We start from the raw sequence: 15,265 nt of genomic DNA, 5'->3' as shown, positions 1-15,265 counted from the left end.
AAAAACCTTGCGCGATGTCGCGCGAATCGCGCTAGATTTTTTTTGCATGGAGTTCAGCGCCTGTCAGGCGACGTCGCGTTACGCGACGGTGCAGTCTGGAAAGCGTGTATCACTTGATCCAAATCTATCTGAACTCGTGTCCCAAGCTGCAAACGTCACTTTAAAAGACGTCTTTTAGTGGTCTTTTAATCGTTTAAAAGACCATTAAAAGACGTCTAAATAACACCGTTAAAAGACCGCATTTGTCAAAAAGTGGGTATTTCGAAAATTCGAAATAAAAAAATGTCCCCCATTTTTTCGGACACCCACGTTTCTGACTGTCGTCATTGCTCTGACTGCTACGTGTTGTTGTAGAGTTTCCTTTTCTGAAAGCATGTAGATTTTCGTATATGTATTAGTAAATTTTTATTACATACCTGCATGTGTATCAAACCATCGACTGCATATTTCGTGTTCAGCTCCCCTAACCACTAGACCATTCGATTGGACAATTCTGTTCAGTCAGTTATCATATATAAATGGAGCAAGTGCATGCAATTCAATATGTAGAACATTTTATAACAAGTTTTTTATACTGAGTATGTATTTTTAAATACATATTCCAAACGCTCGTACGACTACAAAACAATAAATGTATCGTTGTAAACCGTAAGAACGGTGTTTAATAATACTTGATCTTCTGACATGATTCTTCGCATAAAAATGATAATGACGAAATGAGGCAAATTCCAATACCTTCCAACAGCCTTCTAACAGCCAGATATTTTATTTATTTTCAATCCAGTAATACAAAAACACAATTGTTACATTTTCATGATGCAAATCTTTCAGTCCATTTCCCGAAATGTCCTCCTGCTAGAGTGGATTGTTGGCAAAATTTTTCGATGCGGCCTGAGCCACGGTCTAACTATGAGCCCCGCTACACGAGCCGCAAACTCAAAAAGTTTTCGGCGCGAAGAGGGGAACAACCGAAAAGTTTGCGTCAGAAACTTTTCAGCTCCTTTTAGCTGAAAACTGCACCCGCAATGTTTTTGGCAGCTAACCGCAAACTCAAATGCGTCAGAAGAAGAAGACGAAAAAGAAATAAATGTAAATATAACAAATCTCAAAAACAAAATAAACGAACATATGGTGATAAATTTACGTGTTTCTTTTGTAGTTACGGTAATATTTTGTCATTTTATAGCTAGAATATCAATTATAAATTCACTATAGATCAGGGGTCGGCAAAGTCCGGCCCACCAACTGACTTTATCCAAAAGTTTCAAAAAGTTTAATGATAAAGATTAAAATATTTTATACTACCACTTTTTATGTAACTTGAGAACATCAAAATCTTCCTTCTTCATGCGAAGAAAGTTAATTATAGTTTCATTTGCTTGCTCTGCTACAGTATTGTCCAGCAAACGGTTGCCATCTTCTTGCCTACGCACAATACGCCTGTTGCGTTGTTGCAAGTTTTGGGTACTCAACTCGATGACCCGCGATAGGGTAGTTACCCACACTTCATTCATCAACAGATTATCCATGGGAGCTATCGGATACGTTTTGCTCTATCGATCGATATGGTATATCGACCAACAAGTGTTCATTTTCGGGATACTTGGTTCACTTAGCAATCGCGAACGTTGAAAGTTATGTATCGATATATCAGTGGATAAAACGGCTGCCAAACGCGAACAAATTTGTCGAGCAGTTGCTATATCGATAGATATTGCTATCGCGAACGCTAGAAGATGAACCCTATCGATCGATATATTTTCCACTGCCATGGACCAGTCGATAGCGAGTTAAAAGCTCATTTTTAATGATGGTACACTAAAAAATCAACACGAATCCACAATAACTAACACCACTGAGCATCACAATTCGTTATTTCTACCAAAATCACTGATTTTATTGATTATTTCTTTTCATCTGATTTCATCTGTTTACCAAATGTATCACTTGACCAGTAAAAAAAGGATACTTGGATCCAGCTGGATGACGATTGTCTTCCATGCGTTTTTTACATCCATAGAAAAGTAGCTAATTAGCAGCCAGAAAACTGGTTGCCTTATCGACCGATAAATTTATATCGAGAGATTCAGAAAAAGCGTACGCGATGCAAAATTCGAGTAGATAACTTTATCGACCGATAAAAATGCATCGATCGATTGATGAAACCTACTTCGTTCGCGATAGGCATCCATCTTTTACTTTTTGTGTGCATTGAAATAAGATCTTGTTTGCTTTGAAGGAAGATTTTTGAGTTAACTGAAAAATCAAAAACAAATACAGTCGACTCTCGATAATTCGAAGATGGAGGGACCCAGAAAAAAGTTCGATTTATCGAGAGTTCGAATTATCAAGAGTGGTAGGAAATAAGCAGCTACGGTTTTCGCTAACTGTTTTTTCTTCACTTTTCTTTGTGCACCTTCCTACAAAGCAGTTGTGCCCCAAATATGTCCGTCCACCCGTCTACACCATGTAGTCTAATTCGGACGAACATTTTCGTATACATTCAACAGAGTGTTACAGGGCACCCACAATGTGACGCGTTCTACCACGTTTCAACTTGCTCAGAACTTCGAATTGTTGCGAGTTGAGTGGGTACAGCTTCGAATTACCGCGTGAAGAGAGCAAACTAGCTTTGAATTTTGCTTCGAATTATCGAGTGTACCAAATCGTATTGTTTTTATTCGAAATAGTGAGAGTTTTCCAAGGGACTACTGATATACTTCGAATTATCGAGAGTTTCGAATTATCGAACGTTTGAATTATCGAGAGTCGACTGTACCTCTTTGCGCCGCAAAGTTTTTGAGTTTGCGGCTCGTGTAGCGTGGCTCACAGAATTGGTACCGCAAAACGCGGCTACACGAACCGCAAAGATTTTGACGTAAACTTATACGGTTTTTGAGTTTGCGGTTGGAGTTTGCGGCTCGTGTAGCAGGCCGGTAATGGGAAACTTTTTAGTGTGGAGCAATGATTTATGTGAAACAATGGTGTTCTTGATGTTATATAGAATAACACCCTTGTTTGCTGTTGGTGATCGAGAAGACATCTCCTGGAACCGCCGCAACCGATGAAGAATGCTTCGTCCGAATCACCAATCCCGGCAATCTGGGACTGTGCTCACTGTGCTCACCCGCTGCAACCGATGGAGAAGGCATCCACCGAATCATCTATCTCGGCATTTTAGCACTGATCTGAACCGGACGCCTTAACCGCTGGAATCGATGGAGCAGGCATCTCTCGGATCTTTGAAATGCATTTCCCGGATTGTACAGGAAGACTGGATGGACATCTTAAAGTAAGACATATTGATGTCGTGGCGAATAATTAGTTGATTGAAATAACACTTCTCAAATATGGCACCCCTTCCAAAGCGACATAAAGTCACCTTCTATATTTATACACCTTGGGAAGGGGTGCCATATTTGAGAAGAGTTATGTCAAAAGCCCAATCCTTTTCCGATACCCCCCCTCAAAATCCATATGAATACCCCAGAAGTGTTATGTCAAGTCATGAAATGTCATTTTACACTGGACGACTTCACCTTCTAATTTATACACCTTGATTTGTGCGACATTTTTTTGTATGGAGTTCGGCCGCCTGTCAGGCGACGTCGCGTTTTGTGACGGGACGTCGCGCTGTAGTGTGGACCCCGAGATACACTTCCGCCTTTTGTTTGGCAATTTATGGGTTTCAATCAGGTTAGTGGCTAGCAACCACAAACCAGGGCTAGTACTACTAAGTTAGTAGTGGTTCAGTAGAGAGAGAGAGAGAGAGAGAGAGAAAGAGAGAGAAAAAGAGAGAGAGAGAGACAGAGAGAGAGATAGAGAGAGAGAGAGAGAGAGAGAGAGAGAGAGAGAGAGAGAGAGAGAGAGAAAATCATAATCGGTTTAACTTCGAGGTGCGCTACATATTTTATGAATATCCGAGCGAGTGTACAGCGAGTACCCTGCACCGGTTTATATGGTCCATGGGCTGCTTGGGAGGTTTCATATTGTACTTGATTCCCAGCGGGAAAAAACATCATGCTTTCTCGTTCTGGTAGTAACAATTGCCAATTAGACAGAGCGACAAAGCATAATGATCCGTTTCGTTACACACATTGTTACTTGATCTGATAGTGTGTAGTACACAGTGTGTACAACGCATCGGGTCTCCGACGAGTCACTTTAACCGGTTTAAACGGTTAAAATGACGGCTTTTATGACAGAAGTTATTCTGTCAAATAGAAAAGAAACGAAGCCTAGCTAATTCTGGTGAAAACGGAGCGCTATCTATGCTCATCTCAAAGTAAATATCTTGAATTGGTGGATTTATTCCGTGACATATTCAGCTAAGTGTGTTTGAAATGGCATGCCTATCGCATCGTGAGTTGGATGCTGTTCGATCCAGCTTAGAAAAACAAGTTTCCAAGGTACTTGGTTCGGCAGACACAAACGTGTTGTCGGCAATAGAATCGAATTTGTACAATGGCTTTGATCGGTGTAAACTTGTAAAGGATCTTTCGTGCGTCATCGGAGACAGTAAAGCACTGAGAATAGGTGATAAGGTGGAAGATTTTGTTGATAATTTTAGAAGCCATGGGCAACCCATCCGCACAGCAGCTGCAGGAAAAACAACCATCGAATCAGCATCATCTAATAAGCGTTCCGCTGAGCCAACTGTGGCAATCCCAAACCAACCAGTCGATTGGAAAAGAGCAAAACGGAACGAGGACAACAAAGAAGAAATGTTACCTAAAAATGGAGGAGAAGGAAAGAACAATGGTCAAAACACGGAAGCTGCTACCAAATTTTCCATGGCCCATATACAAATGATGATGGAAAATGCCCAACGTCAAATAGAAGAACGCAAAAAAAATCTACAAAGCATAAAAAATAATAAAATAGCCAACATACCGGCTTCTGCAATAGCTGCAGCGGATGCAGTGACTGCTAAAATCTCTGCTGCTGCAGCGGCAGCAGCCGCAGCTGTCGGTGCAACGGAAGCGGGACCAGCCTCTACCACCAATCCAGCCCGGTCTAAAACCATCGACAGCAGCAACCTCCTGCCAGATGTCAACGCACCAGCAATTTCGGACGCTGAGAGGTCAAAGAAAATAGCGCAACTGCAAGAGCAGATTCGATTGAAGTTGTCCGGGACATTGGCGAATGTGTTACCACCACCACAAATGGTTCAAGACAAACCAAAACCATTGATTCTAGACGCCGAAGGGCGCACTGTTGATGGAAGTGGTCGAACTGTAGTTGTACCGCAGTTGACACCTACGCTGAAGGCCAACATTCGTGCCAAAAAGCGAGAATCAACCAAAACCCAACAAGCTGCTGAACGCGTACAGAACGATGAAGCCAACGACACACACTTTCACGACGATCGCATTGCACTTAAACCTGCTATCAGGAGTAAACGTTCTTTACGCTTCCACGAGCCAGGAAAGTTTCAGCAACTAGCCGAACGTATGCGAATGAAGGCGCAGTTAGAAAAGTTGCAGAATGAAATTTCTCAGATCGCACGCAAAACAGGAATAAGTTCGGCAACTAAATTGGCGCTGATCGCCCCAAAGGCGGAATCGCATTCGAATGATGTGCCGCTTATGGAGTGGTGGGATTCGGTAATACTGGCCGATGATTTAAATACTTTTGATGACCAGGGAAATATTTCTATTAGAGATTCATCGATCACTAATCTCATCGAGCATCCCACCCAAATGCGTCCACCAAGTAAGTATGCAACAGAATTGAAGCATTCTTAAAGTTGTAGAAATTCAATATTTCCTAAACCGTTTACTGCCGCTCTATAATCCAATCCCGCTCTATCTCCAATCGACAATTGATACCAACAGAACGAGAAAGCATGATGATTTTGCCACGGGGGGTCCAATGTCTGGCTTTACTGGTGGCTATGTCTAGGACCTAGACTCAAGGCCGTTCTTTTTACATTAGTTTAAAACAGGGGTCTCCAAACTACGGCCCTACGAGACCCTCTCCTCCTTGGGAAAATGTGGCCTAACGCTACGGTTAGTCCACCCAATGCGGCCCGCGTTAAAAAAAGTTTGGAGAACCCTGATTTAAACCAACTACTACTCTCCTCAAATGCTTACTAGGCTTGGTGGAACGGTATCATTCGCATAAGTAAATGTACATAAATTTTTAAATTTTATTTCATGATTTTATATTTTTATTCTAATCAATTTACATTTCAGTAGCATGTCAAAAGTATGAACTTTTTGTAAATAAATCACTATATGATTGTATTTTACTTGTTTAGGTTCTGGTCCTACCACTGAACACGATTTACGATTGTTACATGTAGATACAAACATGTTTGATCTATCACAATAAGATTCAACTGCTTTTTCATCATGATCGTTATTTTCCCTGGTTTATCCATTTCTTGCTACATTGACGCATATTGAGTGAAAACTAGACAAAGAGACCAAATCTGACTATAAAGTAGTCCTGATTGCAGGCCTTTTTAAAACCTGCCTTTTGGAAACACGACGATTCATAAATGTGCACGGCACCTTATTTCAACTAATCGAAAGTGTGTGTCGGATTATAGTCTGACTCTCAATTATTCGTTGTAAAGTACTGTTTTTTTTTTATCCAACACTCAACAAAGCGGATTGGTATAGTCGATTCACTACTGCATAAAATAAAATCATTCATTTCAATATCGCAATCAATGGAGAACAAACAATGAAAAACACTAACGCAACATTCTCAAATTCGTTTACAGACGAATCATCACGTTCCGTTTATCTGCCAGTGTTTCTTACCAAGAAGGAACGGAAAAAACTTCGTCGGCAAAATAGACGGGAAGCTTGGAAAGAGGAACAAGAAAAAATTCGCCTCGGTTTGGAACCTCCGCCTGAGCCAAAGCTTCGCATATCAAATCTTATGCGAGTGCTAGGAACGGAGGCAGTGCAAGATCCAACAAAAATCGAAGCTCATGTACGAGAACAGATGGCCAAACGACAGAAACTTCACGAAGAAGCTAATGCCGCCCGGAAACTTACTGATGACCAGCGTCGTGACAAGAAAATGCGCAAATTAAAGGAAGACACCACCCTAGGTGTGCATGTAGCAGTTTATCGGATTCGCGAGCTGCAAGATCAGCAGAGTAAAAAGTTTAAGGTTGAAACGAACGCGAAGCAACTGTTTCTAACTGGTGTTTGCGTTTTGTTTCGCGACTGCTGTGTCGTTGTCGTAGAAGGTGGACCAAAACAGCAAAAGAAATATCGCCGCCTTATGTTGCATCGCATCAAATGGGAGGAGGATTTAGTGAAAAATGCAGATGGAAACGAGATACCCAATGCGTGTGTATTAGTTTGGGAAGGAACAAATCAACGTCGGAACTTTGGTGAATTTAAGTATAAATCATTTCCACTGGAGAAAAGCGCCAGAGATTTCTTTCAGAAGCATCATGTTGAACATTATTGGGATTTAGCTTATTCTGGAGCTGTGCTGGAAGCTTCTGAAGACTCCTAAAATAAAGGATACCATTTCGGATGGCAAAACAATAAAATTGTACTAAGTTTTGAGTGTTTTTTTCACGGGGGCTAAACGCTGAATACTATATTAATTCCTTTATTTGTTCTTTATTTCCACATGCCAGTTGTGCTTATTCGCTCATTAAAGGAGAGTTTAGTCAGTATTTCATTCAAATAGGTTTTCAATTGAACGTTTTTGCACGATTGTCTTAGCGCCATCTTAAATACAATAGAGCGAAAAAAAGGCCGCGTGCGCCATAAAATGAATGCGTTACCTCGAAAAAGGGCATAAAATATAATTTCCACCAATTTGCATAGAAATTGCACCATATTTTATTTCAAAGTAGGCACGATTTTTTAAAGCCGAAATTAGTATAATAGTCATCTGAACAACGTAAATAAACACTTAGTTTACGGAAATTAAAACCGTACGGTATTCTTTATTTTCACTTAACAGATGTTCGATTATGACCATGGAAAGTCGGCCGCTTTAAGTACATCTGATGATCGATATAAAATGTGAAAGGAACATAGCATCAATTCCAAATGTGTTTGATCTAAATAATCTTATATATTCCTAAGCCGGTCTTCGTTTACGAAATGATTCATGTGCTATTCGTGAGCACGATACTGATGTGAGAATTTATTGATTTTCGGATCCCGAGAGATCATCGGTGTCTGCGTCTTTGTCAAAATCGGAAATGATAACACAGTTGGATCGGGATAATCTAAAGCTGCGCACACCATCAGCCGTCACAGAAGTTCCAGTCACATCTAACATCTTCAAGTGTGGAGCGGCCGATTCCAAATGATCAAGTGACGTATCGGTGACCAACTTGTAGTTGCGAACTGACAAACGTTCCAGTTTTGTAAAATTCTGCAGCTCCCCATCCATCACGCGTATTTCGTATCTGGATACGCCGTATGCACAAATACCGCGATCGCTCACTAAAGACACGTTATTTGGTGCATGTTGGTGCCCTATCCCCAAGTTGACGAATAGTTGTTGATGGTTCCCGTTAGCATGACGCTGGAGAAACTCTTGGAAGTTTTCTATCCCTGGCATTATGATCACATGTGGAAGAACGCGATTAGGGACAGGATTATTCTGCTGTGGTGGTTCTTGGCGTTGCTGTTGTATCGGCCTTTGCTGTTGTTGGTCATTGTTCTGACGTGGATTATTATTTGCAGATCGATTGGGAAGTCCACGGAACCGTAGTTGAACTGTGGAATATACATAATTAGATTTTTTGTTCTTAAATTCTTGCTTAGAATTGTTTCTTATACAATAAAATAGAAGTTATATACTTCAGACATAGTAAGCAGAACATAACATTAACACGTTGACTGCCATGGCTATCATTTTTGATAGCATCAACGTGTTAAACCAAGTCAAACAAGTATTTTTTTCATACGTTTTCAGTACTAGTAAACTAAACAAAAAGTAAAATGGTAACATAAACCCCTTCACAGTCCTGCCAAGGCGAGAAAATGGTTCAACACAATGTCACACTGTTTTTTTTACATTTTTGCATAGTTTTTGGTCTAAGTTCGAAGCAAAACAATATTTTCCTTAAAGTTCAAGGAATTATTTTATTAAAAGATGGTCTCCTGGCAAGCAACTATGCAAGTATTTTTGTTCTGCCATATGTTTTTTTTTATTGTGATCAGCAATATTTTTTCAATAAAAAGCAATAATTTGGTTCAGCTGCATCGATTAGTTTGAAATAAATTAATAAAAATTTACAATCATATAAGAACTTGTTTTCGAAGTAGGTACAGAACGTGCGGCAAAAAAACTACAAAGCAATACAAATTCCATCCACTTGGCCGAGTCCGGCTCGGGCAAAACTGCGAAGGGACTAATCCCGGATTTGTAAATTTACAGTTTAATTGTAACGGACACCCTGTCGATTTGAAGAAGCAAATGATAATATTGAATAACAGATACGATACTATGCTTACCATTTATACCACCATGTTCTATTGGACGTTCAATCGCAGGCATTGGTGCTCTGTCCTGTTCAACTGGTTGTGGTGCTTGTGGTCGATTACCTATATTTACCTCGGCTTCAAAAACATGTTGGTGAGCAGCGGGAAGTCGACCACGCTGAGGGCGTCCTAGCAAACGTCGCGGGTTTTCTATATCCATTTGTTCCCGACGTTGTAACAGCATGTCTCTATTGATAATTCTTACAATATGCTGCCGATCGCCGTTATTGTTATTTTGTTGCTCATTTCCCCGTGGAGGTGGTCGAGGTCCTCCAACTGCCTGTGCGGCTCTCAATGGTGGTGAAGGGGGTTCATTTGGATGACGGTTATTGTTGCCCCCTCTTTGTGGTAAGTTGTCTACTAGGAAATCATCGTCGCGTAACATTTGAAGGACATTTTCAGGATTTTCTCCTTGGACAGGCTGTACTCCATTGACTAACCGTACTTCAAACATCCCCTGCCTCGGTGGGCGAACCTGGGGAATTGCTGCATTTTCTGCACCCCGTAGTGGTCTATTCCTGGCTGGCACTGCTAGACGATGCAACTCCTCTACCCTTTGTCGTTCGGCTTGATTGTATTCTTCTAGACCTCTATCTGTGCGCAAATGCTCCGGACATTCGAGGAGCAACTCTTTCAGAGTTTGAACTATATTGAAGCAACTCACATCAGAATCGGAAATGGGAGTGTCACGTAAATCTAACACTTCTAACTTTCTGAACCCATATCGTGTTGCAAGACTTGCGTACGGAACACTGTCTTTTAAGTTAGCGCATCCCTTCAGGCTAAGGTACCGTAAGTTAGGTAATTTGGAAAGCACCATAAAATCGTGCGTATCAAACCAGGTGCAATACTCAATCGACAGCTCCTCTAGGTGTACCAGATGCTTGTAGATTTTGGAAAGAAATGATGTCATCTGTACTTGTGGCAATAAATAGTGACTGTTTTCATGAGCATTATGTGATGACAGCGAGCATTTTCTCAGTACAAGCGAACGTAAAGTATTGGGAAACGAGACGATGCCTATTTCGGGGGTATTTAAATATGCCTCGGTCAGCTCCAACCGTCTCATTTGTGGGCATTTCGTACTGATCGATTCCAGAATCGCTGGTGTCAGAGTTGGTTCTTTCCATCGATTTCCTGGGTAAACACTAGTCATTCCACGAAGCTTTAACGTTTTGGATTCAGATTTCAGATGGTTAAGATTCTGCTTTACTTCTTCAGTTCCCATCTGTACTGTAGTGTAATCTGCCTCTTTCCATAGCGTTTTGTCTGCAACAAGAATTTGCATTCTTGTGCATGTTTTTGAGAGCGCCAACAAACTGTTGGCATCAAGTTGGATCAATATAAGTAATAGTATTTCATCACTCAGGTCCAATAGATTGACACAAATGTTGCGAGACACGGACGAAATTTGATCTTCAACATCCTTGCTTTTTGTTTCGATCGCCTGGAGCTTTTCGCTGCGTTCGATTGTATCGAGGGAAGTTGACAGCTTCCGTTTGCGACAAGAATGGCTAACCTCCGAGACGGCTAACTGGTTATTCTCCTCATTGGACTCAGATAATTCAGTCTCAGATCTGCACTTTTCTGTGAACAGAGGTTCCATTCTGAAAACAGGACAAGAATGCTACACTGAACACAGAGTGTAAAACACACATGCACACGATACGAATTGTTTATGTTTTAGAGCTGAAATTTTATGATGCTTCGTACGCTTCGACTTGCAATCAAATCATTTGTTAGTAAACACTATGTTTTATGCTTAAGGAATAACGATGAAATATTTTCTGTTTTAGTACGCTGAAATGGGAAACGAATCGTATTTTTCTTCCAAATATCTTCCGAGTCGTTCAGTACGTCAAAAATCTTGGATATTGCCAAAAGTGCAATTATTCACAGGGTTAAATCATTTTCGATTATTTGCTGTCATGTATTGAAACAAGGTCTGCATCAAAGTGATTACTATACAGGTGGGTTCATGCCGAACAAATCACCTTGACTTTTTTTAGAATAATAAAGGAAAAACTTGACAATCGTTCCGGGTTTTGTTTATGTTTACAATTTGCTAGTTGTTTTTTTTCTTCTTTCCGATAGCGTAAGATTAGTTCCAGTTCGGTAGTGAATCAGAGCGGATGTTAGCAGTGCACAAGTTTCCTGAAAGGGTTAGCGGAAAAGTAAGGTTAGCTTGCGGCACGACCGCGTGGTCACGCCGAGCTGGAGCTCAGGTCAGACAAATCCTAGCTGCCGCACATCTCGTGCTGTTTGAGTCAATCAAGCGGACCACGAGTTTTTGTGTCCTAACAACGGAAGGAATTATCACTCCCGTGGACGGCGGGTGGACATATGGCTTTTATAGCCGGCCCTAAAGGACGAGCCCCTTTATAATAGTTCGGACAGAGCCGGTACGCCTCTGATTACGAATAAGGGAACAAACGTTCGACTTAGCGTAGGAAGATATACCCCGACTCGCATAGCTAAAGAAGAAGTTAGCGTAAGATTGCCGTATTTATCCTGTTCAGCTGTTTTTTGCAAAAATATTTCATGGAATGGGAAAAAATGCGATATAACGAAGATATTGTCGTGTTAACAAACACGTTTCGTGTAGCATTGTAGCAACAAAGTGTTAACATATGTGCCTTTGGACGCCTGCCTCAGTAAAGTTGTGGCTAATGAGGGCAGAGTCTTCCGGTAACCGTATCAACTGGAACCAGCAGCTTGCTAACGCGTCGCAATCCTTTTGTTGGTAAACAAAACCAGGAACGATTGTCAAAAATTAATTTCAAAATGGCTGCCACGACCAGGCCTTTGAGCTCACCTCCCTTAGGACCCACCTTGGTCTGCATAACACTCAAGGTAGAGTGATATGCGACATACGCGGATTCGGAGACAAGGTGTATAAATTAGAAGGTGAAGTCGTCCAGTGTAAAATGACATTTAATGACTTGACATAACACTTCTCGGGTATTCATATGGATTTTGAGGGGGGTATCGGAAAAGGATTGGGCTTTTGACATAACTCTTCTCAAATATGGCACCCCTTCTAAAGCGACATAAAGTCACCTTCTATATTTATACACCTTGTTCGGAGATACGCGGTTTTCAAAATTTGACAGTAGATTGGGTTTATAACATCGATGTAAATTCCTGAGATGTTCAACCACACTAACAAATATGTAAATTACACATTTGCATAACTTACGCTTTTTATTTCGTTTATTACAATTTATTTTATTCGAATACGTCTGTATTGCATTCATATTAACGGACAAAGTATTTTTTTATATTCTATGATACATGTACACAAGAGCTCGATCTCTTAACTCCTAGTATAAACTATGTGTCAAGCATTATTCGAGATACTCGGGATCCACACTACAGCGCGAAGTCGCCTGACAGGCGCTGAACTCCATACAAAAAAAAACCTAGCGCGATTTGTGCGACATCGCGATAGGTTTTTTTATATGGAGTTCAGCACCTGTCAGGCGACGTCGCGCTGTAGTGTGGACCCCGGGATACGCGGATTTCTCTGGTCCCCATTATCCGCGTAAGTCGGATACTGACTGTAGTCCATTTTTATTAGGTTTGTACCAAAGATGGAAACATCACGCATTTTTTTTGTCGACCTCGGTTTACGTCGTTTGGCAAATTGTTCGAAGCTAATCGTTTGAAAAAACATATAGAAAAGTGTTTTGTTTTTTTCCAGTTAAAATTGTCGGCCAGTGTTCGAATCTCTCGCTTTAATCTCACATTTGCTCTTGCTTCCACTCGTACGAGGGTTGACAACACTCGGTGAGAGTGTATGCGGTAGACGGTGAGCTGAGAGCGTGTGCGTTTCCAACGCGTAGAATTTGCACCGCGCGCCACACACATGTCCCCGCGGTACAAAATGTGTGCTTGCACGCAATTTCCACCCGTTTCACTGACTGTTTTACCCACCCTACCCTACAAACTGCTGCTTGCACACAACTGCTAGCTACTAGTCACCCACCGCCTTCCTGCTTCACCCCCTATGGCATCCATGGTTCAAATATCTCTCACTCCCTTCGAAACCTAACTACATTTGCCACAGTAGTAAGGTTTGATTTACATCTGGTCAAAGTTTTATTCCGGATGTTTATTGACAATGTTACTGCCGATTTTTAGTGCGATTGATTAATATATACAATCGAACGCACTTAAAAATAAATAGTATCCAATTAAAAATATTTTTTTATCTTTTATTTTTATTTATTTCTTCTCACACACGTTTTTTGCTCATCAATTGGATTTATTTTTGACCATCGTATTTTTCCATAGTAGCCGACGGCATTCCTGCTGCCAAACCAAGGTGTATAAATTAGAAGGTGAAGTCGTCCAGTGTAAAATGACATTTCATGACTTGACATAACACTTCTGGGGTATTCATATGGGTTTTGAGGGGGGGGTATCGGAAAAGGATCAATCCTTTGGGCCCTAGTGGCAAAATCATCATGCTTTCTCGTTCTGGTGGTATCAATTGTCAATTGGACAGAATGAGAAAGCATGCTGATTTTGCCACCGGGGTATATGGCGTTCAGTAATTCTAATGTATGGCGTTCAGTGATTGCATGCAAGTTTTTGTACACCGGGGGTTGCGTTCCCACGCACCGTGTCTTCAAGCGTATCTTCTTCTTTTTCTTCTTCTTCTTGGCCTTCTTGGCCATGCCTGCCCTTTAACACCCCAAAAATCATCATGCTTTCTCGTTCTGGTTGTGTCAATTGTCAATTGGACAGAATGAGAAAGCATGCTGATTTTGTCACCGGGGATTTTTATGTCCACCCCGGTGGCAAAATGATCATGCTTCTCGTCCAATTGACAATTGATACCGACAGAACGAGAAAGCATGCTGATTTTGTCACCGGGGCATGGACGAGAAAGCATGCTGATTTTGCCACCGGGGGCATGATGATTTTGTCACCGGGGCATGCCCGGGGCAGGGCGTTCCGTACCGCGTCACCCAAATATGGGTGACAGCAGTTCTAGTTCTAAACAGGTTTTGACCCATAAATACATGAAAATGCAACATAAAAATTATTGTTATATTTTATATACATTTTTTGGGAAGCTAAGTTTTTGCTTGGCCTTCGAAAACAATCAGTTTAACAAATATTATAAACAAATTGTAATTTAAAAAAATGTACTAAAAATTGTGCTAAAACGCTTGGTACGCAACGTGTTATACCCTTATTAGAGCCACGCTACACGAGCCGCAAACTCAAAACCTTTGCGGCGCAAAGAGGGGAACAGCCGAAGAGTTTACGTTTACCGATTTTTCTGTCAGAATCGAGCGATGAAAGTGTAGTCAAAAAAACCTCTCACTCCAACCCTATGCTTTGTCCTGCTCACCTTATGTATTCAAACTGCATCCAGCAGTTTACGGTTACAGATAGTAATTACAGGCAAATAAAAACAATAAGATTCGTTTTATCACATTGTTTCACGACTTAGAAAACATGAGAATAACCCAAGGAGAACCTTGCTGCACTTTCCTACCAAAGGTATACATGCCTACCAAAAAGAACCTTCACAAGTGTATTTTTGGTAGGCATGTACCCCTCATAACCTACCAATAATTTTTTTTTTTTGAGTGGCACCGCAGTGGAAAGAGGTACTGGCTGTCAAACCTTTGTTTGTTTACTGTTTACTGTTGACTGTGCAAGTCTGGCCAACTAGCAGCGATTTACGAATAACGCTTTCGCGGGTTTGGATGTCGGAGTGAAGTTTATTAAACAATGTTTAAACAATACATGAAACATGGAAGCAAAAG

General features: G+C 41.0%; 2 protein-coding genes across 4 annotated transcripts; one reads left to right on the top strand and one right to left on the bottom strand.

Annotated features, from left to right (window-relative positions):
• Positions 1–4,214: 4,214 nt before the first annotated feature.
• Positions 4,215–7,889, top strand: LOC131271218 (U4/U6 small nuclear ribonucleoprotein Prp3). Of its 3 annotated transcripts, none has more exons than XM_058272613.1 (3): positions 4,215–4,934; positions 5,058–5,715; positions 6,734–7,889. In XM_058272613.1, exons 1-3 carry the CDS (start codon positions 4,344–4,346, stop codon positions 7,483–7,485), a joined length of 2,001 nt encoding a protein of 666 aa, XP_058128596.1. In that variant the 5' UTR covers positions 4,215–4,343; the 3' UTR covers positions 7,486–7,889. The 3 variants fall into 3 exon arrangements, with proteins under 3 accessions (XP_058128596.1, XP_058128595.1, XP_058128597.1); XM_058272614.1 differs by having other exon boundaries at positions 4,289–4,409; positions 4,571–5,715; positions 6,734–7,885; XM_058272612.1 differs by having other exon boundaries at positions 4,215–5,715; positions 6,734–7,888.
• An 8-nt stretch (positions 7,890–7,897) lies between these two features.
• Positions 7,898–11,329, bottom strand: LOC131271217 (uncharacterized). Its single transcript, XM_058272611.1, has 2 exons — positions 9,453–11,329; positions 7,898–8,711 (listed from the first exon to the last, which is right to left on the bottom strand). The coding sequence occupies exons 1-2, from the start codon at positions 11,083–11,085 to the stop codon at positions 8,131–8,133; spliced, it is 2,214 nt and encodes a 737-aa protein (XP_058128594.1). The 5' UTR covers positions 11,086–11,329; the 3' UTR covers positions 7,898–8,130.
• Between the last annotated feature and the right edge of the window lie 3,936 nt (positions 11,330–15,265).

This window comes from Anopheles coustani, unplaced genomic scaffold (assembly GCF_943734705.1).
Source record: "Anopheles coustani unplaced genomic scaffold, idAnoCousDA_361_x.2 scaffold_12_ctg1, whole genome shotgun sequence".
Classification (NCBI taxonomy): domain Eukaryota; kingdom Metazoa; phylum Arthropoda; class Insecta; order Diptera; family Culicidae; genus Anopheles; species Anopheles coustani.
Note: the sequence above shows the minus strand (reverse complement) of the source record. Positions and strands in the feature narration are given on the sequence as shown.